The 24,995-nt window shown below is 43.1% G+C and overlaps 3 protein-coding genes across 14 annotated transcripts in view; 2 read left to right on the top strand and 1 right to left on the bottom strand.

Moving 5' to 3' along the window:
* RUFY2 (RUN and FYVE domain containing 2) overlaps positions 1-7,104 on the top strand; it is a 28,327-nt gene extending 21,223 nt beyond the window's left edge. For 5 of the 7 annotated variants that reach the window (XM_064429698.1, XM_064429700.1, XM_064429697.1 and 2 more), the window contains 3 exons: positions 2-50; positions 1,009-1,086; positions 1,898-3,530. In XM_064429698.1, the coding sequence (XP_064285768.1) occupies positions 2-50; positions 1,009-1,086; positions 1,898-2,041 (271 nt within the window). In that variant the 3' untranslated portion in view covers positions 2,042-3,530. Of the gene's footprint in view, position 1; positions 51-1,008; positions 1,087-1,897; positions 3,531-3,896 lie in introns of those variants that run through there. The other 2 variants (XR_010366991.1, XR_010366992.1) reach the window with 2 other exon arrangements.
* Positions 5,955-11,851, bottom strand: HNRNPH3 (heterogeneous nuclear ribonucleoprotein H3). Of its 6 annotated transcripts, none has more exons than XM_064429706.1 (10): positions 11,732-11,851; positions 10,589-10,724; positions 9,917-10,055; positions 9,195-9,382; positions 8,727-8,812; positions 8,292-8,420; positions 6,984-7,119; positions 6,706-6,786; positions 6,535-6,621; positions 5,955-6,255 (listed from the first exon to the last, which is right to left on the bottom strand). In XM_064429706.1, the coding sequence occupies exons 2-10, from the start codon at positions 10,704-10,706 to the stop codon at positions 6,179-6,181; spliced, it is 1,041 nt and encodes a 346-aa protein (XP_064285776.1). In that variant the 5' UTR covers positions 10,707-10,724; positions 11,732-11,851; the 3' UTR covers positions 5,955-6,178. The 6 variants fall into 6 exon arrangements, with proteins under 6 accessions (XP_064285776.1, XP_064285778.1, XP_064285774.1 ...); XM_064429708.1 differs by having other exon boundaries at positions 9,240-9,382; positions 11,632-11,824; XM_064429704.1 differs by having other exon boundaries at positions 11,632-11,822.
* A 563-nt stretch (positions 11,852-12,414) lies between these two features.
* PBLD (phenazine biosynthesis like protein domain containing) lies at positions 12,415-24,872 on the top strand. The gene is made up of 9 exons (XM_064429711.1): positions 12,415-12,613; positions 14,643-14,742; positions 16,325-16,423; positions 16,956-17,065; positions 17,206-17,235; positions 17,761-17,849; positions 18,938-19,110; positions 19,921-19,983; positions 24,283-24,872. The coding sequence occupies exons 1-9, from the start codon at positions 12,530-12,532 to the stop codon at positions 24,393-24,395; spliced, it is 861 nt and encodes a 286-aa protein (XP_064285781.1). The 5' UTR covers positions 12,415-12,529; the 3' UTR covers positions 24,396-24,872.
* The last annotated feature ends 123 nt before the right edge of the window (positions 24,873-24,995 follow it).

Raw genomic sequence — 24,995 nt, 5'->3', positions numbered from 1 at the left:
GATCAAAGCTGAAAATAGAAGATATAAAAGAAGCAAACAAGGCATTGCAGGTCAGTAGCATTTTGAGAAAATAAAATTTTTTTAAACTGTTCTTTTTGAAATCTTTCATAAGCATGAGAAGACTTCTCTCCAACAGCAACTACTCCAGAGAGACTCACTGTATGATTTCCTCCAGTGGGAGAGAACCACACTCCCTTGTAACTTCCTGGAAAAAATGCATTTGCTTTGATTTTCCTTGTTTGATGCACAGCTGTGCATTTTGGCCCTTTTCTTGCAATGACACACACTCTTCTATCACTTACAGAGTGAATCTGGGACAGAATGTGAAGCCAGCTGAGCTTAAACTGCATAGTACTTCTCAGTGATCAATAAATATTTGATCATCCTAAGAAATAAGTGAACTTGTAGCATCAAAGCTGATAAAATATGATGTGTAATGTCAGCAGGTTTGGGACTTTCTCAAAGACAGCAGAGTGCACTTGAGAGCAGAGATTCTGTGCACATCTGGTGATCAAAGGTGTGCAGACCTTTGTGCAGACCCTGTGTCACCTGGCATACTGCTGCAGTCCAGGTCAAAGTGACTGGAGTAGTTGAGCAGACTTCTGGGTTTATTAAGTGGTTTAAACAAAAGGAAATTGACAGTTCTTGACACTGTCCTGGGTTTTTTTTTTTTGCTTCCCTGCATCTTGAGGACTGTTCTTATGTGATGGACAGGGACATTGGCTTCACTTGGAGGCTTGGATTCTTTCTGCTCTCCCAGCTGAGCCACTGCCCAGCTTTGGCACCTCAGGCATGTTCTCTCTGCACCTTTGCTCTGTCTTGTCCCCTGAGGTTTTGCAGTATTTTGGAAAAGTCCTGTGCTGCTCTAGAGTGTCTTTGTGACATTACCCTGGTCCCAGGGCACTGAGCATTCAGGCAGGGAATGTTCTGCTCTTGATTTGTCTTGTCCCCTGGAGCCCACAGTTTAACTTCATCAGATACATACAATTATGATAATTTTTTCTCCAGGGCCAGGTTTGGTTGAAGGACAAAGAAGCCACTCATTGCAAGCTGTGTGAAAAGGAATTTTCACTTTCCAAAAGGAAGGTAAAACTTTAACAAAATTTCTCCCAATGTGTTTATAAGTATTATGTAATTATTATTACAAGTATGATGTAGGTAATAATTATCTTTGAGATGTGGCATGAAATGTCAATGATCAGGTGAAAGCAGAGGTATTTTTGAGATATTTTTCTAATTCTTTGATACATACAATGCAGTTGGGCCCTGACTTCAAAAGAAACAATGTCATAGGGAAGTTCCACAGAGCAACTTAGTTAAAAATTATTTAACTACTTTGTGGAATTGTTATCTCAAACTCTTATCAGCTCTGGCACACTTAGAATTTGACATGTGTAGAAGTCTTTTTATGGCATTTTTTTATATACTAGAGTAAGAAAATATGAGTTTGTAATTTTAAACTAAAATATGACATTAATTTCCATGCTTTATTAATGTGTGCAGGAAGTTTCCTTTACCTTTTTATGTTACATCTCAATTAGGTACCTGACAGAGGCATCCACTGTTTCAGATGTCATTGGTCATGCTGCATTTTTCTACAGCAGAATACATCCTTAGTCCAGAGTTTGAATGAAATCTTCAGCACATATATGTGTGTATATATAAAAAAGTCTAGAAAGACCTTGTGTCTGTCTGTGGTGCAATCCTAGACAAACACCATTTGTGTAGGATTGCATCACAGTTTGGGATATTGATCAATTACCTTTTGCAGACTGACTCAAAGGAGGAGTCAGGAATTACATTTTGGATTGTGCTGTGTGTATTGATTGTTGGTATCCAATTACCAAGTACATTTCCATTGTAAATTTCAATTTTTACTCTTCTGCCTGTGATTTAGCATCACTGTAGGAACTGTGGGGAGATCTTCTGCAATGCCTGTTCTGACAATGAGCTGCCTCTGCCCTCTTCACCAAAGCCAGTCCGGGTCTGTGATTCCTGCCATGCAATACTGATACAGAGGTGCTCTTCTAACGTGCCATAAGATATTTATCCATTCTGCTGTTTAGCTCATCCTGTCAAAACCACCACACCAACTAAAGAATGTGCCACAGTATTTCCAGACTTTGAGGTAAGCAGTGTGAAGTTGCCATTTCAAGGTACTGAGGATGAGTTACTTCTCTGCTTCCTCTTGAAACAAAAGGAGACAATGGGACAAATGTAGAAAATGTAGAAAATGCACATCTAAAAAGAAAAGAACCCCGGAAGGTATGTTGGTCTACCAAATGGCTTAGCAGTTTTTTGGGAGGAAGCAGGGCAGTTTATACAGGAGATTCAGTGTTAATGTGTATTGGATGAATATTTCAGTTGTTAAGATGATCTGGAGAAAGGTGATACTCTCACATGCTGATGTGCCACAAGTCCAACCTAATCCAGTGCCTGTGCTAGGCTGTTGTGAAGCGAAACCATGCAATAGCTGGTTTTAAATTGTACTGGAAGAAAGTATGGCAATTAGTGCAGTGGTCTGAGAAGTTGTTGCCAAATGCTGTGTGCCCGTTTGCTTCTCTGCAGTAGCAGGGTTTGGTGCATCCCTGCCCTGGCAGCTCCTCTGTGCAGCCCCAGCTGTGAGGGGAGCTGTGCTCAGCCCGGGAACAAACAGTGCCTCGGGGCACTTCCTGAAGGAAGGTGTGTTTTGCTGAATGATTTTTCACGTGAACTATTAATTTGATGTATCTGTGTTTCACTGTTCAGCACAGACCTCTTCTCTGACATTGTCTGTAACCTTGAACAAGTCTCTGTATCATTTTCATGCAAGTCATGCTCTCAAGCTTGTACGTGTAGCCACTGCATAGCTCTAGAAACCACCTAGAAAGACTGGGATTAAATGCTGGGGATCACGTCCTTGCTGTGCTGCACAGGGAGGTTCTTCCTTATTTTGTCACCATCTTTCTCAAACCTTCAGAGCTGGTTCCTAAACTTCATTTTTTTGCAGAGCACTTTTGAACCCTTGTGAATCTACCCACTCTTGTCACTGACAGTAACTTCTGTTGGAATGCAAGATCCTTGTTCTTTCCATAGGCAAATAGAAATAATATCCTTTGACAAACTGCCCTCACTTGCAGCTCACTGCACTGCACCCTCCTCCCCTTTAGCCCCTCCTGGCCTGGGCTCCAGCCCTGGACCCCCCAGGCTCCAGGATTACCAGCCCTGTAGTTCCTTCAGCCGTGGGCTTGGAGTAGCACTGCTGGCAGCAAAAGGGAGGCTGCAAACAGGTCTTTCAGCTGTCCTTGCACTTTGTTTAGCTTGGCTTTGGCTCTGAGGATAGGGATTTAGTGATATCCTAAAAGCTAACGTAGCTGTTCTTTTTAACACCTCCATGTAGTTGCTTATGTAGCTTTTGTAAAGAAAAATGTTTTTAAAATGACCTTATGTAACTTTTTGTAAAATACAACACAAATACTTGTAAATCTGTAAATAACTTTTGGAAAAAAATAAATTTAAGTTATCTGAGAATAATGTCACCTAATTTAAAATTGCAATTCAGAGTATTTTACTTTATTGTGTTCAAGTTGCTTAGAAAGCCTTTGCCTGTGCTGGGGAGCAGGGTACCCTGCCAAAGACACAGTCAGGCTCATGTGTTTCCTGAGAGTGTTTCCAGGTGGGCTTTTGTGGGGCAGGCATGGAGGCAGCAGGGTTTGATGCAGGATAGAGATGGTAGGGTAAAACCAATCTGTATTGCTTTAATAAATAACTTGTGAAAAGGGATGCAACTAAACAGAAATAATTTAAAATAGGCAATCTTTTAAAACAAGATTACAGTGCCTTTCCGTAACGTGCAATGAATTAATTTGTTACTTAACTGCCATCTTTTCCTCCCCTCTGCTGTCCTGTTTCCACAGGAAAAATGTGTAATATTCAGATTGCTGTTACTGACTGCAGGTAAGACTTCTGCCTTGAACAAAATGAATGCTGGATGTTCCATATCGTTTAATTTCCCTTGGCATCAAATTATATACCTGGCCTGCTTTTAAGGTTTTTGGACACTGCTGTGACTAATGCTGCAATTCTGTCCTTCTGTAAAAACCCTGCTCAATTCTAAATCCTTCTCGCACAAAGACAAGCACAGGAAGAGCCGTGGGGTACCCACAGGAACCTGGAACTGTCAGACAGGACCAGAGCAGCATTTTATTCCTTTTGGGGAATGAAGCCACTTCTGCCTTGCTGCGCTGGGGGCGTTCACCAGCCCCCAGTGTCGATGCCGTGTTCCTCGTGCTCCTCCCGGCTCCGCCAGGTCCGTGCCGTGTTTGCTCCGGAGCCCCGGTGCTGCCCGGCAGGAGCAGGGCCAGGAAGCTGCCCCGGCCTGCGGGAGCTCCTGTGGGAGCGGGCACGGGAACGGCTCCCGTGCCGGTCGAGGCTGCTGCTGGCAGCTGAGGGCCGGAGCTGAGCGCTCTCGCTGCGGCTGAAGGGACGGGCGGGCACAAGGGACTCGTGTCCCGCACAGCGTGTGCTGGCTGGGGCTGAAGTGAGCAGGCTGCAGCTTGCCCAAAGCACAGCCCCAGCCTCCCCAAAGGCCAGGCCCGGTGTCAGCTCCTCCCAGGATGGAGCCCCAGCTGTTCCCAGGCGAGGAGGCGCTGCCGAGCTGCAGGATTTCGCTCTGCTGTGCCCGCGCTAACAGACTGCTGCAAGCGACCTTTCCTCCACCTCACTCTAAGGTACTTCTGCTATTGAATTAACTCTGGTGCTACCATTGCCACTCGGGAAACACCTCAGCTTCGCTGGCAAGACCAAAAGCCCCCTAGTTCTGCAGAGCACAATGGTCCAAATGGTCAAGAACTCCTTTTCCCTCCCCTTCCTAGCCAACACTTCCTGTGCCAGTTACCCTTTTCAGCTCTTCCACGCCCTTTGACACCCGGACACAGCCTCTGGTGAAATAAACTCCATTCTCCTCTCTCCCACAAGAAGACATTTATTACAGATATAACACAGTACTAGCAAAACAGGTGACAGACTTGCAATACCCAAGATCACATTTGACATTTTAAGGGAGGCATTGAGGACAAAGCAGTTAATTTGGGAGATCACACTGGCTCAGAAGAATAAATACCTTTTTCCATTACACATCAGGTATGTTAAGTGTCTTCAAACAGTAAGTTTCTTACATATCTTACATGTCACAAATGCACAAAAAGTTTTATCAGCGTGTTTGGGTTGTGTGTTCCTGAAGAAGTATTGGGCCTATAGATATTTTAGAGATCTTGGCTTCTAATGAGCTCCTATGTAGAATGGCTTGGCAAACTTTGAACAAATACAGACAAATCAGCTCTGTGCAGTGAAAGAAAATGCTGAACCATGTTTAAATACAATAAATTCAAGAAAGAAAAGAAGTAACTTGCTTCCAAATCCCCCACTCTTCCTAAAAGCGTGTTTGTGAAAACAATACTAAGTAAAAAGCGTCAAATGAACTAGTACTTGACCTACGTTAGCTAAAAGCTGTGCTCGTGTTTCAGTCAGACTTGCAGGTCCCCTGTGTGAAATGCAGGCTCCAACCACTCCAGCAAGGTGGAAATAAATGTGGCTGCAGGGTGCTGTGGAGGCAGACAGGGGTGCTGCTCCTTTACAGCTGTGCAGTTGCTGGGGGTGCTGGCAGCAGGAGGAACAACGACTGAGCCTCCACAGCTTTCTGCTGCGCTGCAGTTACTACATACAACTTACCAAAAGGGCTTAGGAAAGTAATTACCAAATCAACTAATCTACTCATCTACCCTTCTCCCCTTAAACAAGTGAATGTTTAAATTTGCTCACTAGACCAGGATTACATAGAACTGAATCAGTGTTCATAGGAGTTACAGTACAACCACCTTTATGGAACCATAGTACAACATTTTAAACCGACTGTAGTCTTGAATATGCAATACATCCTTAGGAGTAACTAGTATAAAAAGTATCAACATCAGTGGTTTGAATATAAAAATTTATTTAAAGTCAGAGTATGCAACAAATAAAACCTACAGAAAACAGATTTTCCCATCACAATCTGTTGCTTACCAAATAATATTGTGAAAACACATTCCTTCAGTCATTATAAAGTTCTTAAAATACAAAAGAAATTAAATTTTGTAAGAAAGTCTAGTAGACCAGAGACTGTTTCTTCCAAGATGTTCTGCAGAAGCAAGGCTATCCTTCAATACATCCCACGCCATCCTCCTCCACCCATGCTGCCTTGCCCATAGTATCCTCCACTATTTCCACTGCCACGACCTGCAAACAATTGACAAGGTCACGCATACATACCTTAAAAAAAGAAAAAATGGGACGGGTGATACAGAACAATGGCTGAAGGTGACAACTCACACTAACAACACTCCAGCACCACTGCTCTTAACCAGTGTTTGCTGCAGTGGCACAATGTGCAAAGCCCCCAGAGATGGAGTTTCAGAAGAGCAGTGCCCCTCTGTCCATTCTCCCAGCCCAGTGCCCCCCATCAAAGACAGTCATTCACACACTCCCCCAGACACGTGAAAGAGAACTTGTACTTACTGTATCCCCCCAAGCCATCAGGAGTTCCATATCCACCGCTGTAATTGCTACCCATTCCCATTCTACCAACAGAGCCGTAACCTTGATCTGCAAAGCCAAAAGTGCAACATTACAAGCTTGGGACTCACTAGTCTTGGCAAGGCATCAACTAAATGTGCAATTGATGCGTACCCATTCCATCTCTGCCATAGCCTCCCATTCCAGAGCCACCTCCAGCAGTAGAATTCAGGAACAGTTCAATATACCGATGCTCTGTAAGAAGCAAAAAGCCTCAGTTTGCATTTTGTTTTCCAGACCAGAAGCAGAAGTACAAAGCAACCCCCCACGGCCCTTAAAGGCAGCAGACAAAAGGCCACAAACGTGGGAAACTGTGACCACCTCAGGATGGAGCTGCTGCTCCCAGCCCTGCTAGCACCTGGCCGAGCGGCAGTCAGGAACACGACACTCACGCATGTGGTTCTTATCCTTGGACATGGCAGCCACTGCATCCTCGTGTGTTACAAACTCCACATCTGCCTCTCCTGTAGCTCTTCCATCTGCTCCAATATCAATGTGAACTCTTATAGGGTTCAGTGGTGAGAAAAACTAGGGGAAAAGCAAATTAAAACCAATCATGTTTAATGCAGAATTCATTCAAGCCAGGTACTTTTTTTCCATTTCCATGGTTAGTGGTGCACTACTTTAATTCCACATCATCCTACCACACAGATTTAACTACTAATTTCTAAAGCAGTACTTAGTGGTTGTGGGACATTAACATCAGGTCAACCTATTGTTACTACAGAGCTTGGAGAGCTGCAGCTACAGAGCCTGAGGAGCTTTCTTTGAATGCAAAGCTACAAACAACTCCTGCCCACACACACTGCTCTGAGCAACAGTTAAATGCAATGGCATCCTGGACAAGAAAACAATCAGTTGGTTTTCATTTGGCTCTGCTTTTCCAGATTCCTCAAAGCAAGGATGCATTCACAGAATTCAAGAGAAGCTGCCTGTCAATCACGCTGCTCTTCCTCACTGCCCCAGATCTAAGCCTGACTTTTGGCCCTTCTTGTCACAGTCTTTACTCCAAATGGAACACTCAAACTGGCATACACCTCCACTTAAGCAAACCAACCCTCCCACAAAAGCAAACAAGCAAAAGAATGGAGCTCTGCATATGTAACACATAGGTGCCACTGGCAAAGCCTCTCTCCAGTGATGTGCTATGTTTGAACCAGGCCTTGTATTCCAAGAAAACCTTTTTCCCAACAACACCACATCTGCACTGACACAAGAATGCATTCCCAAGATCCTGCAGATGCACCTCTACCTGCCACCCTTATCTCTTCGGAGAGGGATACAGTCCTCTCCAAGCCAACACAGCCTGCCCACCCTGCCCCTCCTGAAATAGTCTCAGGACAACAAACAAATATGCAAACTAAGCAATTTAAGTTTCACACCTTCTGTCATTTTCATAAAATCAGGTAAGCTTAAAAAAATCCTAAAGGCCTTAAAATGGAGATACTGATTACAGCAACTGTTGTCTCTGCAATACACCTTTTATGGAAACAAAAGAGCAGAGAGTGCAGGGATTAATGTTAAATATAGCTTTGCTGACTGCTCTGGTAATCCCACCTCAGACGGTAGCTTTAGAAAAGCTCGTTAACTTTGTGCAGACGTAGCAGTGACTGGTTTGAGAAGGCTCCCCGAGTTTGGACTGGGACAGATAGGACATGCACACTGCTGGCAGGAGGAAGCCCTTTCCCCGTGGTACTTACGTTAGCAATATCGTTTTCCGTGGCTCGGAAAGGCAGCCCTCTCATGTGAACAAAATGACCGCCACCATGGAACCCCGACCCTGCATCTCCAGCTCCATAGCCATGTCCTCCCATGCCTATTGGAAAACCCAAACCAAAAAAACCCACACACCTCTAAGATCATGAAAAGCCAAAAGTCATCACTACTCTTTTCTGAAAGCACTTAATTATACCAGTGAATGCATGGTGTTTCCACTTCCCATGTATCAACCCAAACCAGCAGCCCTGTTAAGCAATCTATTTACCTTTTCTTGCAATTCCCCAATCCCCTCCCCTTTTCAAACAGCCTTCTTTACCAAACAGCAGAATGAAGCTGCTATCTCTGTCTTGGAAATAGTGTGTCTTGCAACTCAAGTATCAGGACAACCTTTTTGGATAAACTGAATTTCTTTTACCTCTCCCATCCCTCATTCTGTCGTCATAGCCGTCGTTTCCGTAGCCATAGTTATTATAGCCACCATAATCATCAAAGCCACCATATCCTGTGCAGTGGAGAGAAGGAAAGGAGCCATTACATTCCTGCTCAGAACTCACACAGCAGTCACACACAACACTCAACTCTGCAAACAGCCTCTGCAGACTGTCAAACCTGGATTTCTGAACATGGTGCAAAAGTACATTTCTTTTTATGTAACACAGACTGAAACATGCAAATGGAAAGATCTGATTCTAATGAAAATAACTCCCTTATTATTAGTGTTCATCTTAAATACTCAGCCACGTGTTTTGATGTATTACAAGTTTTTTTCAGATAAATACATCCAACCTAAGAGGCATTAGAGCTACCACCATTTCTCATTTCTTGACAAGTATGTCAGAAACACGAAACTGCCAAGAGAACCTGTGTTCATTAGATGAACATACCACCGTCATATCCACCACCTCCTCGACGCATTCTGTCATACATACTTCCACGCCCAGCTCCATAATAACCCCCTCTTCCTCCTAATGGTCTATCATATGGTCCAGGTCGCTGTTGTCCCATCATTCTTCTTGGCATGTCAGAGAATCCTCTGATTTCGCTCTTACTACTTTTGAAGATTTCAATGTATCTAATAAAAGAGGATTTTCAAGGTACCAGTAAGAACACAGGCAGAAGCAGTCTGAATTGTACAAAAGGCCATACTACGTTTCTAGAGCTAAACAAGCCAATAGCAGTGACTAGAAATACCATACAACTTAAGCTTCTCCTCAAAACTGTAAGAATCTTAAGTGTATTAAAAAAAGCCCACTTTAGAGTGGCAAAAATTACTATGTGAAAATTCTAGCTGCACAAATTAAGCTTAAAACGTATCTTTCCAGTATGAGAAACATACTGTTGAAAAACAATGGCTATAGCAGCATTTATCAAATTACCCTACACGAGCATGATTGAAACAGTTTTCTGAGTTTAGCAAACTACCCAGTGCAATACTGTCTCCCCCACCCCCCAAATCTACTGTATTTGCCAAGTTAACTTAGGATCAGTTATAAAAATTCTTAAAAACAGCCAATTCCCCAATGGTCCCCAACCCCCCAAAAGCATTACTGACCCACAACCCCCAAAAAATAAAGATTTAACACCATCCCAAACTCTCCATCCCCACCTGTGCCCTATTCTTTCCTTGTGTTTCCCCAGAGCATTTTCTGCTATCTCCTTTGAAGCAAACTGCACGAAGGCCTCCCCTGTGCTTCTCCCCTGGTAGTCCAGCGTCAATGTTATCCCATTTGGCACGATTTCCAACCCTTTAACCCAAGGACAAATAACCCCGTCAAGGGGAACAGTGTTAAAGGCTGAAACATTCCCATCTGCAGCAAATACTTAAAGCATATCTAAACAACAACAACGAAAAAGAAAACCACCTTGTTTCCCCCATCACCCAAAAATACAAGCCCATGATCTTTTCATTAAACATTTATCAATTTAGCCGTACTTCTTTTCTGTTTAGACTATACAAAAATGCAACCCCCTAAGTTACACGAAGAAAATATAGCTACCAATCAAGCAATTTAACTGATCCAAATGCTAACATTCAGGTTACCCCCATATGCAAGGCATGTTTCCCACCTCGACAAAATCAGGTACATTTTGCGTTCTACTATAGCTATAGTTATCTGTGCTTCATTTACAGGGCATAAATCTTAATTAAGATAAGTAATTTAACACAATCCCTCCCCATCCACCCCATTAACAGCTATTAAACACGTACAAAACATTGTGCAAAAGATACAAAAAGCCTCTAAAGAAACCCACTACACTTCGACTATACTGGAGGTACCTTGGAAAAACTGCACAATCTCTTCTTTGCTGCACCCAAAAGGCAGGCCTCGGAGTCGTACCACCGTTCCGTCATTGGTTGTATCATTAGGCCCATTGTGTTTTCCACTCCAGTCCATTTTTGCTTAATTTAAATCCTAAAAAAACCCCAACAAAACAGAAATAAAAAACCCTCCGAGTTTCTGTCCATGCCCAAGTCTCGCCCCAAAAAAGAAATCTGTTAAGATTTTATTTAGATGACATGATGGATCATGAGCTGTATTTCTGTTCTGGATTTGAAGCTGGGCACCTAAGCACATGCCAGGGGACATTAATCCGCCACGGGGCTGCTGCAGGGAGCACCGCGTGGTCGGCGGGCAGCACGTGGGCAGGCTCGGCATTCACTGCGAGCACCTTCTACATCCGCTCCCTAACGCTTTGTGGGGTTGGTTTCTTTCGTTGTGGTTTTTTTTTCCCTTGAAGCGTCAGAGCTGCGGAAGGGGCCGGGGCCACAAGGCCTTCCTTTGTCTGCCCCCAGCCGAGGGCGGCGGGGCCGCGTGCGAGCCACCGGGGCGTGTGCGGGGGGCACAAAGGGAGCCGCCGCCGCCTCCTCAGGCGCGGAGCCATCGCGAGCCCGCCTCCCGCCGCCCTCCCCGGGCCGCGGCCCTGACCCCCGCCTGCTCCCCGCCGCCATTTACCGCGCCTCCCCGGGGCGCCCGCCGCCCGCCCGCCCCGCTCCCGCCGCGCCCCCCGCCGCACTCCGCTGCCCACCTCCAGCCCAAGGCGCGGTGCCGCGCTGCGCCGCCCGGCCCGTGTGCCCCGGCCGCCCCAGCACCCCGCGCCCGCCGCTCTCCCGGCGCCGCCGCCGCCCTCGCCTGCACCGCTCAAAATGGCGGCCGCGATCGGGAGCGAGGCTCCGCGCCGCCTCCCCCGCCCCCGCGCGCGCGCCCGGCCCGGCCCGGCCCCAGCCCGGCCCCGCGCCGCCGCCGCCCGCGCCCCGCGCGCGCCGAGCCCCCCGGCGCGCCCCGCCGCCGCCCGCCCGGCCCGCTCGCCCTCTGCGCTCACCGCGAGTCCCTCGCGCACCCCTGGCCGTGCCCCGGCAGCCTCCCTGGCCGGGCAGGACGCGCCTCCTCGCTCGCTGCCGAGCCGTCCGGCGGGCCCTCACCTGCGCAGCGCCCACGGGCAGCGGAGCGTCCGGGCCGCGCGACTATCGCGATACCCGCGCCGCGCGCCGCCTCACACCCGCCTGGGCGGCTCCCGCGCACGCGCGACTCGCGCGGGGAGAGCGGGGGGGGGGGGAGGCGAAAGGGAGCGACTGCGCATGCGCGTTAGGGGGGGGGGGGCGTTCCGCCCGTGCCTCTCGCCGCCTCCCCTGCTGAGGGGCCGCCCGGGCGCGTGCGCGCTCCGGCCTCGCTCACGCGGCCGCCGCCGCTGGTTTTGGCGCCAAGCGGGAGCGCGCGCGGCCCGCAGCGCGGCTGGGGCGCGCTCCCGCCCGGGCTCGCCTCACGGCCGCGCTGGCGGCGGCTCCGGCCGGCCGGGCTCCGCAGCGTGTGTCTCCCTCAGCGCGCTCCTCTCCCCCGGCGCAGCTGCGGGAGGGAGCGGGGATGAGGAAGGCTGCCCGGTGTGGGCGCACGCGATGGTGCTGCCCGCGTCTCCTCAGCTGAGCTGCCTCCCGCCGTGCGGGGCACACCCGGGCGGGCGCCGCGGTGAAAGGGCGCGCTGAGGCGCTCGGGGGCTGGGGGCGAGGGAGGTTAAAATGCGTGTTTTAACTAAAAAAAAAAAAAAATTAAAAAAAAACAAACTGCTGAGCGTAGTAAGGAGTGTCAGTGCTGTCGGCGGTAGGAAGTGACGGGCTGGGCCGCTGGCCCCGCCTGCCAGCGAGGCGGGAGCGCGGGGCCGCGCTGCCCGGGCGGGGGAAGCCGCTTAGGGAGCCCTGGCGGGGCCCGAGCAGGTGCGCACGGCAATGCAGGTCCCAATCTTTACGGTTGATGCGTTTACAAACCGGCCGTTTTCTGGAAATCCTGCGGCAGTTTGTCTGCTTGAGAATGTAAGTTAAAACCCTGCAGCACCTCAGAAACTGGTTTTTGAGGTACTGCAATGACTTTTGCCGTTCTGTGCTTGGACTGAGCACTCAGCACTGCAATAGACTTTGCTTTCTTTACTCGAGACTTCTGTTTTCCAGACTTGTTTGCTGTGGCACAAGAATACAGAGAAATTAGCACAGCGGTGCTCTTTTTTCTTATTTTTTTCCCCTTCATCAAACCGATGTCATACAAGACAACGTTGGAATATTTTGTGGGCTGTTAAAAATATTTTATTAAGGAACAGACTGGATTTATTTTGAGTTAAGAAAAATGGCTTAATTTCTTCAAGAATAGTTCAGAATAAGAGTTCTGAAGAGTCAAGAAGGATTCAGAATGAACTCTGAAAAGTACTGTTGTAAAACTGAATCAGTGATCAGTAGAAGGATTAAACTGTGGGGTTTGATTTTGGTATGGGTTTTCTCCCTTTTTTTCTTGAATTTTTGCTCTTTCTCGGGACAGAAAAAGAGTAGGTACAGACCTCAACGTGAATCTTTGACCATTAGCGTGTTGGGTTCAGCTTTAGCCGAGTTTATGCAGCCGGGTTTTAGTGCTTCAATGTTGCACGGTAGTTTTGGTGCAGTTGACAGTAGTTATCCTCCTCATCAGGGTGTTCTGAACAGTTGGTACTAATTGGTACCAATTCCTAACAAAAATAATTATTAAGATGGATTAGAAATGTACAGGCTTTGTATTGTTTGTATATTAACTCCTGATGAAAATTGTAAATACGAAAATATATGTAGAGTAGCCAGTGGCAACAGCTTGTAATGCCAATATGAATCCTTTCTAGAGGTTCCTAGGTCCAAATCTCATGTAGCATTGCCTACTTATCAGGTCAGCCAAAGGTATGACTGGGAACATCTCCCTTCAGATTTATGTTTGGCCACATAAAATCTAAATATTCTCAAAGTGATGTCTGCATTAAAATTATGAGCTTCTAATTGCATTTTTTAATATTACTTTTACTTTATTACATCAAGGTACTGTGAAACCACCTTACTTGCGTGATGACTTTGTGAAATGCAAACATTTAAATTTTTTGCAGTTCCTGGAGTAAAGGCTTTAGTGTGACAGCTAAAGCTGAGCTCCTAATTCAGCATTTTATTCTAAAATGAAGAAAGTGTGATGCAGCCGTGCAAAACAGCTGTTCTCTGCTCCCCCCAGAGTCTCAGCAGATGCTTTACAGAAAAAATCAGGAGAGATGCAAGAATGGCAAAACCAGTCCTCTCTTTGTTTCAGAGGTGCCACAGGATGGCAGTATTTCAATAAAGTTCCATGTTATTAAAAAAAAAAGGTTGTTTTAATAACGTTTTTACTGGTCTTTGTTCTGGTCTGGGATCTTTACAGTAATTGACAGAACTCTTGCTGGGATAAAGGGAATGTAACTGCCCTGTTAGAATGTTGTTTAACTGTACAGAATTCAGGCTGCAAGTGCAGCTCTAGTGTTACCAATTATTAGTTTGTGGCTGTAGTATGGCATTATTGGCTGAAAAGGGTTAGCTATTGAAGGAAGTAATTCAAGTTTAAAGGGCACATTTTTATCTCTCCGAGGCTGAACCTGAGCAGGTCCCTTCAGTCCCTTTGTTTCGCTTGAGTTTCAGTATTTTAAAGACTAGATTCTCAAACCTGGCCAGTCAGCATAACGGTGGGGAAAGAGCAGGGGAGCATGTGCCAAGGAGAACGTTATACAATCCCTGGGGCTTGGGTATCTTGGGCTCAATGTCCACTGGCTTAAATTACAGGCACTTTGTTAGCTCCAGCAGTTCCAGTTTTGTTTTTTTTTTTTTTTTTTTGCCAGTTTGTCCTTTCTCAGCTCCTGCCAAGGGAGTGTATTGTCCCACTTAAAGTTTTTTTTTACCCTCAGAGATTATTTTGAATTACAACTGAATCTATGTTTTATTATAATAGAAAATTAAATGTCTGTATTTGACAGAAAGTTTGATTCTGCATTTTTTGATCTATTGTTGACTGGATTTGTTATGTCATCCCTAGGACCTGGATGAAGATTTGCACCAAAAAATTGCAGCAGAAATGAACCTTTCAGAAACAGCTTTCATCAGAAAACTGAAACCTGGAGACGACTTTACCAAAAGTTAGTGGTTCTGCTTACAAGAAAACATCAGACAAATGCAGAATTCATTCAGAGTCACTCTGTGGATTAATTTTCAGCTGAATCAGGTTGCTGAATCTGCTCACTCAGCAGTTGTGTGGTGGTGTGAGCCAAGGGGCTCGTCCAGTGCTCTGGACTTGGATTCCAGGTTAACGAGTCACGTTTATCATCTTTGCTGTTTGATGGATTGTTCAGGGAGCAGGATTTTATACAGTCTCTGTAATAAAAAAAATTAAGGATAGTAGTAACTATAATTGCTTGCTCCTGTTAATAAACTGGGATTTATTTTAGGGTTAGACTAATTGCTTGGAGCAAGAAGTTACAGTACTTTTCATTTTTCATGTTAGCACTTTGCCAATACATTTAACACACTTATTTTCAAGTCATCCATATCTAGCAGCATACGAAATGGCAGCTTCTTTATCACTGTAGTGCTTTGGGTACTAATGAGCTAGTTTGTGGCTCAGACCCACACATCTGCCCCAGGGCTGCACAGGTCTTTCAAAGGAATTTGGTCACTCAGCTGCTCCTGAGACTGTGTGTGCTGGGGGGTGGTGGGAGTGGAGCAGGAGCATCAGAATGTCATTTACCATCTGCTTCTGGAGCATGAATTGGTCTGGTGAGGGCTCCTGGACACAGCGTGTGTTTCTGCAGGCCTGCACCTTAACTATGTTTAATTTAATGTTAATTAAAGAAAGCCAAACCAATCAACTCTGGTATTTTAGAGACGTGTGAATTTATAGGAGTGCTTGATGTCCTCTCAGTCCAAGTCTGGCTGTGTGTCTGCAGTGTCCAGGCAGCTGTTCTGGGTCATGTTTGTCTCCACTCAGGCCTGTGCATGACTCCTCCATGTCCTGCTCCCAGGCACAGTTCCCACTTGGAGCAGTGCATGAGCAGCACGGAGCAGGCTCACGGCTGGGCTGGGCCAGCTCTCACAGCACTTCCCTGCTGGGGCCCTTGGCTTCCACCACAGGGTTTTGTCTGGGTTCTATTTGTTTTTATTAGAGGGGACTGACATTAATGCACGAACTTCTCATAGTAGCAATGACAAGACTGGTTTGGATTTTAAAAGATTTATTTTTATTTTTCACTTCTAGTTGGGTTTGTGTGGTAATTATTCACTTGAAATGCATGTGCAAAAGTTGAAGGAAACCAAGTATCATATATGTGTGTTCCAATAATAACTGACTAAGTCCAGTACAGGTTCTGTTATACCAACAAAACCATCTAAATGGTAACCTGGCCTGCAGGTGATACAGATCATGACTATGCCTCTGCAGGATTTCATAGTACACATGGACATGGAGGCTTTATCTTCTAAATAAGACCTGTTCAGGACAAAGGAAAATCTGTGCAGCGTGTAAAAGTTGTTGACCTGGTTCAAAAGGGATAGCTATTCTGAAAAATCAGTGTGAAATGGGTACCTAAAGTGTATTTAGGACCAAAACTGATTGTAACATGCATTTTGCTTAACTGAAACATCATCACTCTGTATATATTGAGATAAAATGAAGATATAGACTTCTTCCACTTAATAGCACTAAATAAAGTTTATTTTTTCAAGGCTCCTGCTTTGGGCTCAGATGGTTCACCCCAGCCAGTGAAGTTCCTCTCTGTGGTCATGCTACCCTTGCATCAGCTGCTGTGTTATTCCACGTACAAAGTAGGTTTACAACCTATGTATTACTATCGTTTTTTAGAACATTTAGTTCTAATTAACATCTCTATTTTTTAAGACAAAGGCAATTAGACATTCAGAACATCTGTAGAACACAAGTGGAGATACCCTGGGTATTGCCTTTTGCTTCTGCCCTGTAGTTACAAGGCTGTAGTCTGATGCCTGCCCTCTGATTCCCATGCCCTGCTTTACTCTGGTTTAAGAAGAGTGCTAAATATGCAAATGTCATGTGGGAGAGTTATAGCAGGATTTGATGAATAGGGAATATTGCTCTTTCTGTTAAAAGGACATTCCCATTCATTCTAGGCAAATGCAGGAATGATTCCCTGACAATTGCTGTGTTTATTAGCCTCAGCAGATTTATTGAGTTAGTTGGAAATTTTGCCTACAATACAGTGTTGCTCTAGATATATTTGAGCTGCATAACTAACTTTTTCTGAATATACTGAGCTACTCCGAGGGCTATGATAATTTAGATTAAAATTCTAATTTGATAATGTTGCAATGTTCTCTCTAGAAAATACAAACTCAGTTCTCACGTTTGTGACACTGAGTGGGGAATTAAAGGCCAGACAAGTGAAAGATCATATTGTCCTGGACTTGCCACTTTATACAGCCTACCCCCAGGTTAGTCAAAATTTTATTCACGATAGGTTTTCAAGGAAAGTATGTGTTTGTATGTGTATGTCAGTGTATGTGTCTGTCTGTAGTTGCATATGTATATATATTGCATTTTTTACAGTGTGTGTATTTTTATTTTTCTTCAGGAGCTTAAGGAAGTAGAAGAATTGATAAAGGTAAAAGAAGAATCCATCAATTGTCTTAAAAAAACCATTTATAATAGCTTTGCTTATTTTTATGTATTAAAATGGCTAAAAAATGGTGATAAGGCACTGCTTGATATACTCCTGAACTGGAAACACCAAACTTCAGAGCTCTCAGTAATGAGTCAGTAGGTCAGGGAGTGGAATTCTCCACAGTGCTGCAGCTGAACCTGTGTCTCCCATTTCCATTGACTGAAGTGTCAATATTTATTTCAATGGCATTTTCAGCCTTTTGTGTGCATAAGAGGACAGTCTGTGTCCTTGCCCTCCTCTCGGTCCTGGATTTCTTCCCAAATTGACATGACATTGTAACTCACCCATATCCATACAAACACTTGGTGCATTTGCTTATCTTGCTTGCCTGTGCTTGAGGGTTGCATGGAAGACCTTGCATAAACCCTCTTCTAGCGGGGAATGTGCTCTACAGAAATGCTAAGGGAATAATATTTTCTATTCAAGTGGTGATGGGTTTTTTTCTGTCTCTACATTTCCCACCAGGCAGCGGTTGGTGACATGATTGTTCAAGACGTTCGTTATTCTCCCGACACAAAGAAACTCTTGGTGCGCCTCAGTGATACTTATGATAGGTACAGTGCAATCTTTTAATTGTTTTAATCAAGAATGCAGACACTGAGTTTGCCTGTTTATTCCTTACATGCTAGACTCCTTTATCTAGTTTTAAATCAGGTGGAGATTGGAAACCCCTGATTTAAATTTCTGTGTAAAGTAGTTATTTTATCTTTTAATGTGAGCTTATTGAGGCTGCAAAGCTGAGTAAGATCATTCTGAATTCTGTCTTCAAGAGAAGGAGGTGTAGGAAACAGTTCTAATGGTGGTGCATTTTTCCCATCCATCTGAGCCTAAAGATGATCCAGTAACCTGGCGGGAAGTTGGGAGTCCTGCTTCAGTTCAGGGCACATTGGCACAATGCCAGGGATTCTTACTTCCATTGCACTGTAATCTGCTTACACATGCTTAACAGCACCATAAGTAGCTTTAGAGAGAAAATTCCAATTCAAATTATTCCAAAGCATTTGTTAATCTCATCTGAATTTCATTGTTAATTCAAGTATGATGTAGGTATATACTGCTGAAACATAACTTCTTCAATCAGGCCAAATTACTGTTATTACAAACTTGAAGTTTGGTCTAACTAATGGTTAAAGTCTGGGGTAATGGGGAAAAAGAAATATTCTCAGCTGAGTACTTATTATTTCACTCTTTCAGACTGTTTTGTAGGGAGGTATTAGCCAGTTGTAGACTGCTTTAGAATACCATGAAGACCTGAGTGACCTTAGTTATTTGCTTGCTCTGAAAGGAGGTGGAGCACTTGGTACATTCTGTAGTGAGGCAATAATTCTTTCAATGATTAAAATGTGAAACAAGGTGATTTTTTTTGTGGCTAATATTTCAGGATGCTTTGTTTTCAGAGATAAATAGGAAATGTGTGGCTTGATGTTCTTCTCTGCTCATTCAGAGTGTATTAGGTTCAAGGTGATTTTTCTGTCAAATACCATTGTGAGGACAATGCTAGGGATCTTGTCTCCTCTAATATTTCAGAGCTGGTTTTCAATTGTAGAGAAAATGATTCTATAGCTTTATTTTTCTTTTCAGTACTTATATTCATGTAAAATGAAGAATTGTGGGCTATTCAATTTTCATAATTATATTCAAGGTCTGTGTTGGAAAACTTGAAAGTGAGTGCACAACGCTTTTTGTCAGCTGACAAGACAGGAAAACTGAAAGGGCTCATACTCACTGTTAAGGGAGATTCCAGTGGAAAAGGCCATGATTTTTACTCCAGGTATTTTGCGCCTTGGGTTGGAGTTCTGGAAGACCCTGTTACAGGTATGTGTTTGTATGAAAAGCAGCTCATACTTTTGTTTCAGTTCTATTAAAAGGTTCTTATTCAAATTTGTTAATCTGTTTTTGTACTTCAGAGTCTCTTATAAACTACTGGTTTATATGGATAGCAGGAGTGCTCATTAAACTAAAAACTCTTATGACTGAGGCCAACTCATTCAGAAAAATCTAATCAGCTTCTTACTGTCATTAGGCCAGATATTCTTGTGTCTTTTTCAGATCTTTTCCCTCAAGTATTACAATTAGATAAAAGTGAGAGACTAGTTCATTACTGGATGAGTGTTGCAGTGGAAATTTATATCCTCTTCTGTTGGTGTTCTTTTTTTTGTGGTGCTTTGGATTTTGTTTGGGTTTTTTCCCAGTGCATTTCAGCTGAGATCTTCCCTAGTTTCATGACACTGCTGCTGTTCTCAGGCTTGTGGGAGCTCAGCTGGCTGCATGCTTAGGGCAGCAGGACGTGTTCCTGCCTGTTCTTCTGACGTTGCACTCAGTGTGTTGATGATTGCTGCAGGATGCTGTTCTTTGCTTAGGGACCATTTAATTATTAGTCAGATGAGAATTGTAGCTAATGATAATGCCCTCACCTAGCAAGGTTTCCTTTGAAGCTAGAGGATGTGGAAGTAATACTGCTTTACCATAAATTGAAATTATAAAGCCTTAAGTTCTCTTAGGTTTTTTTTTTTACCCTAAACACACAAGGCACTAGATTTATGATATTTACATTTTGACTATGCTTACTCTGTAAAGTAATGATTATAATTTAATTCTCTACTTTGTTTTGCAATTTCTTTTAAGGATCTGCTCATGCTGTTTTAAGCAGCTACTGGTCAGAGCAGCTGGGGAAGAAGGAAATGCTTGGTAAGAGAAACTGTTTTATTGCAAAGCTGTCCATTTATGTAAATCTACTCACTAGAAAAGAAAAGGTTGTATTACTACTGCAATCCAAACTGTAGCATAACTCCTTTTCCATTTCCTCAAGATGAATAGAATATTATGTAATATTTTGTGTGTGAGGTAGTCTTTGAGAAATTGCTTTCTTTCCTATCCAGCACCATGACACATCATGCCCCAGGGAGTTTGAAGTGTTGGTTTCTGGATCATAACTCTCTGCTGTCAGTTTTTGATCTTGGCTTTTGGATTTTAGTTCTCATGACCTTTCATCATACCTGAAGCTGGGGAACCTCAGGGAATGTTTATGTGTTTTGATTCAATCTATGAGATATGCTTATTAGATCACATCTTTGTTAAGCAAGAAACTTAAGAACATGGTGGAAAGAAACCAAGTGAAACTGTTAACATGTGACAGTGCTATTTGAGGAGGTGCTGGGTGACTCCTTGCTTCTCCTGTTTCTTTGCCAGAGAACAGAAGAACAAGAGAAGCAATACAAAATACCCTCATCCCCTCCTGGTTCCCCAAGAGGGGACAGGGACAATTCTGCACACAAGCCTTTGGTTGCATTAGTTGAGAGCAGAGGTTGGATACTTGATCTAATAAGGTTCTTTGTCCATAAAAGTAAACACTTTCCCAAACAAGCAGCTAGCCTGAATATCAACCTTTCTGTATTGGGTCAAATGAATCTCAGAATGGATTTCTTGAGGATGGTAAGTCTTTAAAGGATCCACCATGAACAGGACCTTCTCCATCACGGACCAGAGGAAAGATTTAACATTCTGTCCAGAAGACCTTGTATTTGCATTTACACCACACAGTATCTGTGATAGCTTAAATAATGTTGGGGGGTGGTGGGGGGGAAATCTCAACATATTTTCTGAAGATGAAAAACTGTATTTGGTAATGTGTCCTTATGGACTGGCTGTTTCTCAGAAGATTTTGACATTTTTGGATGTTAATGTGGAACTGAAACTCCCCCTAGCATCTATAGACACTGCTTCTTCAAGTATTCAAATAGGCTGGAATTCTGTCTGTACTTAGAATTGACACTTTCTACCTGTTTTTCATTTTCATATATTTTGTATGTACTGTCCCTATTCTGCTTTTAGAGAAACTTGCTCAAGCAGCCAGGGCAATTGATACTGTAATCAGCTTCTCTAATATGTTTAGCACAAAAAAAGTCCTATCTCTAGTCCACAAGATAGGTTTGTGTTGTTTGGGTTGTTTTTTTTTTCATTAATATTTCATGCTTATATGTCCTCAAACATCTTCTGTGGTAGAAATCATAAAAAACTGTTTTAAACAGGACAAGATAATTTGATGTATGTTTATGAGAAATAACTTTTCCTTACATATCTGAGAGGTATCAGTTAGTACTGAGCAAATTCTACTGCTAATGAGATGATTTGGAAAAGATAGCTGGCATTCAAGGACATACCATATCAGCAAGTATTAATAAATCAAAGCATTCTTGGACTTTTTAGAAACCTCTGTGGTGTCTTCTGTAATATCCAATATTTTTTATTGCAAGAATAAAGGAAGAATTTCTTCCATAGAATGAAGGATGTGTTAGTTCCCAAATAGATAAAAATAAAGTAATATAAAAATGTGGAACATGAAATCTATTGTCAGATCTCTCTGGCTATTGAGGCCTTTAGGAGGTCAGCTGCAGCTCTTCTGAAGCATCAGACTAAATTTCCTGTGTTTGGGTTCTCTTCCTCCTTTTTTTAGACTAAATTCTCAAACAACAAGCACTCCCACCAACTACAAAGAGAATTTTCCAGTACTTTTACAAGGTGAAATACTTCATAATCTTTTCTTGAAGCTGGGTCCATGTCCTTGAATTTAAGCTGCTTGTTCAGTCAGGGTTTTGTGTCAGTCCTTGCCTTTCTTTCATTTGAGGAGTCTCTGCAATGTATACAAATTACAATCTCTCAGATGTACAGACTTCCCCAGCTGCTAGTGAATGCTGTCTGTGTATCCAGCCCTTCACACTGTTGTCATATTTCTGAGGTAACATTTATAGACCTGCATAAGGAATTCCATACAACCAAACAAATTAGAGAGGACTTCCCAAGTTATTGTGATGAGAAAGGGCTTATCCACGACAGTTTTTATCTCAGTTGAAGCTAGGGCAATCTTGCTATACCAGTTTTCTTGGGACAACTGTATTTATTTGTGGGGAAATCTGTTTCTTGTTACTGCCTTTAACTTCTCTGATTCCTTCTGGTACAGAACAGGTTTGTAGAATTTTAGGGTTATTTTTTGGGGGACAGAAACGAAACAAAAATTACCACCAACATTACCAACAACAAAAAAATATAAAAGACAGGAGAAGTTGCTTTGTTAAGGTACAATGAATCTACCTGTATTTAAGCTTTTGCTAATTTGAATTCTCAGGAAGTCAAGAGTTTTCATTGCAGTTTTCATCTTTTACGTAAAAGTAATCTCAACACATAGATTGACAATATCAGATTTATGCAGAAGTGTTACATTTCTTCAAAGGAGAGGTGCTTCCCTCCATCAGTCACCAGATTTGTCCAGCTTTTTTCATAGGATAAAAAAAACTCTTGGAGATCTTTGCTTGGGCTAAGGAACAAATGTTTCTTTCAGCATTCCTCTGTAGAGTTGAGAAATTCAAACAAAATTTGAATTTCTTAAGTATTATTACAAGAGTGTCATTTCTTCATGAGCTGATGTCATTTTGATGACATTATGAAGAAAATCCTTTATTCCTTAAATTGGTTAAGCAGGGGTCATTGAGCTCCATCTAGGCTGGTAAGGAGCTCCAGAACAAGAGGATAATGTTTGTACAAGGCCACCAGCTGATGTGTGAATGCAGTAAAAGTAAAGTAAAATAAAGTGGACCAATATCAAAACAATCTCAGTAATCCTGACATGAAAGAGCTAGAGTTTGGACATTTAAAGAATAAAAAGCCAAACCCAACCAACCTTTGAAGAGTTGAAATAATTGATCTCTTTTATTTCAGTATGTGGGAGTAGAAGGCCTTAGGTGTGTTTCCACACCTGGCAATAATAATTGATCAGTTTTAGCTGGTCTGGCTCTTTTAAGAATCTAAAATATTCACTTCAATTACTACTTGAAGCATTACTCCGTACATAGATGGTGTTCTGATGAGTTAAAAACAACCCATGGTTCTATAAATGGAAAAGAACAGGAAGTGTCAATCTCAATCTCTAAAGAGCTCATGTTTCCACTCTGTTGGAGTGCTTGCTTTGTCTGAGAATCTAATCTCCTGATCAAAGAAGAGCTTTCTTAGCAGCAGTGCCTGAGAAATAGTTTTAAAGCATACAGCATATATGGCATCAGAGAGCCTGTGCTCTGTTGGGACCTGAGTACAATCTCTACCCAAGAGCTTGTTGGCTTTGGACAGCTTCTGGAGCAGTTGGAAGTTCATTGAGTAAGGAGAGTGAACATCATTGCCTCTTCATCCATTTAGAGCCTTTCACAAAAGCAACACTGCTTGAAACTCAAACCTTTTCTAAATGCCATCTGAACCAGACTTTTCTGGTCAAGTCATGCAACTAAAATGAGACTGCTGAAATGAGTTAGAGACATGCTAGGTGAACATCATCCCACCTGTGTACTGCTCAACAGTCAGAGAAAAGCTTAATTCTCTAAGCAATTACAACCAGAAGGCTGTTTCTACTTCAGGTTTATCTAGTTGTATTAAATGATGTCTTCAAGATTCTATAAATCAATATCTGATGCATCCTGTGTAAGAATTTGGTGTCAGTTTCTGACAGCTGAAGCAGCATCTATGTTTCTTTTTAGACTTTTCCCCACTGCCTTTGTGAACTTACTATCCTTTAGCCAGGCATGTTCTTTGAATGCAGCATCAACTTTTGGTGTTCAGTGCCAGCAAAACAGTCATTCATTCTCATGCAGATAACACTTGGTGTTCTTCCTTCTTCCCTCCAAAAACTGTATCCCACAAAGGGAGAATCCAAGACTTCTAGATACAGGGAAGAAACTTAATTTGCTACAACAAAGCAAACTCCCCCTCTCTGCTTGTATTAAGTAGCAGTTTTGTCAGACTCAAAAGGCGAGGTCTGGTTGGAAACGCCCTCAGCTGACCTTCATCCATGGGGGCAACTCATCCAGGGTGTCCCTAGTGCACTCTTTGCCCTGGTGCTGCTTGCTTTCTGCAGCCAGAAGCCTCCTTTGCCTGAGTTTTCATGGATTTCTAAATCATTTGTGATACACAGTAGTTTTTTAACTGTGGGTTCTTGTTTCTCTTTAGCTTTCCAGTGTTCCCGCCGTGGAGGAGAGCTGAAGATTTCCGTGCGCAGTGACGGAAGAGTTGACATTGCGGGGCAAACTGCTGTTGTACTAAAAGGAAACCTGACTTTGTGAAGGAACTGGCACTGATCTCCCTCTTCCCTCACTAATTACTCATTTTTGTGTTGCTCTCTTTATGCTCTCTCAGCTCTAGGCAGTGAATTACTACTGTTCTCAAAAGTCTTTGATTGCTCATTGGCCATTTTTAAAAATTGCTTGAAAGTACTCACTTCTGATCTTCAAGATCCTTGGTATTCTTCACTTCCATCTTGCCACATCCTATGCACACTGACCAATGAAAATGTTTGTCTACAGCTGTCTTGGTTTTGTGCTTTTAAATAATAATTCTCTTTATTTCCAAATTCCATCTTAAAATCCCTTACTGCTTCATGGATTAAACTGTAAGCATCTGTTTGATAATCAAACTTTTCCCATGTAGATAATTTTTCATGAAATTTGAATTAATTAAAAATACATTTTCTTGGGTATATATTGAAATGGTAGCCATGTTCACTAACTTACTTGAATTAAAATATGAAAACATAGAAATTATTTAGAAATGTGCCTTGTGGTTCTCTTTTATGAACAGTATTTTCAAATGGTATTGCCTTTGATCCTAGCACTGCTGCTTAGTCAACATTTAATTAAAGGTTTAGTAGATTTAACAGATTGACC

The sequence above is a fragment of the Passer domesticus genome, chromosome 8 (genome assembly GCF_036417665.1).
Source record: "Passer domesticus isolate bPasDom1 chromosome 8, bPasDom1.hap1, whole genome shotgun sequence".
NCBI lineage: Eukaryota > Metazoa > Chordata > Aves > Passeriformes > Passeridae > Passer > Passer domesticus.
This window is presented reverse-complemented; position numbering and strand designations above follow the sequence as displayed.

Bases quoted from the DNA above. Each gene is read 5' to 3' on its own strand.
- HNRNPH3 (XM_064429706.1), bottom strand. From the start codon at position 10,706: ATGGACTGGAGTGGAAAACACAATGGGCCTAATGATACAACCAATGAC. The intron at 8,813-9,194 runs GTATGTTCATCT...TCCACTGCACAG, and splicing joins AGGTGGTGGATATGACGGTG to GATATGGTGGCTTTGATGAT. The intron at 6,622-6,705 runs GTACGCATCAAT...TTGGCTTTGCAG, and splicing joins CTATGGCAGAGATGGAATGG to ATCAAGGTTACGGCTCTGTT.
- PBLD (XM_064429711.1), top strand. From the start codon at position 12,530: ATGCAGGTCCCAATCTTTACGGTTGATGCGTTTACAAACCGGCCGTTT. The intron at 17,236-17,760 runs GTAAAAGAAGAA...ATTTCCCACCAG, and splicing joins AAGTAGAAGAATTGATAAAG to GCAGCGGTTGGTGACATGAT. The intron at 19,111-19,920 runs GTATGTGTTTGT...ATTTCTTTTAAG, and splicing joins TCTGGAAGACCCTGTTACAG to GATCTGCTCATGCTGTTTTA.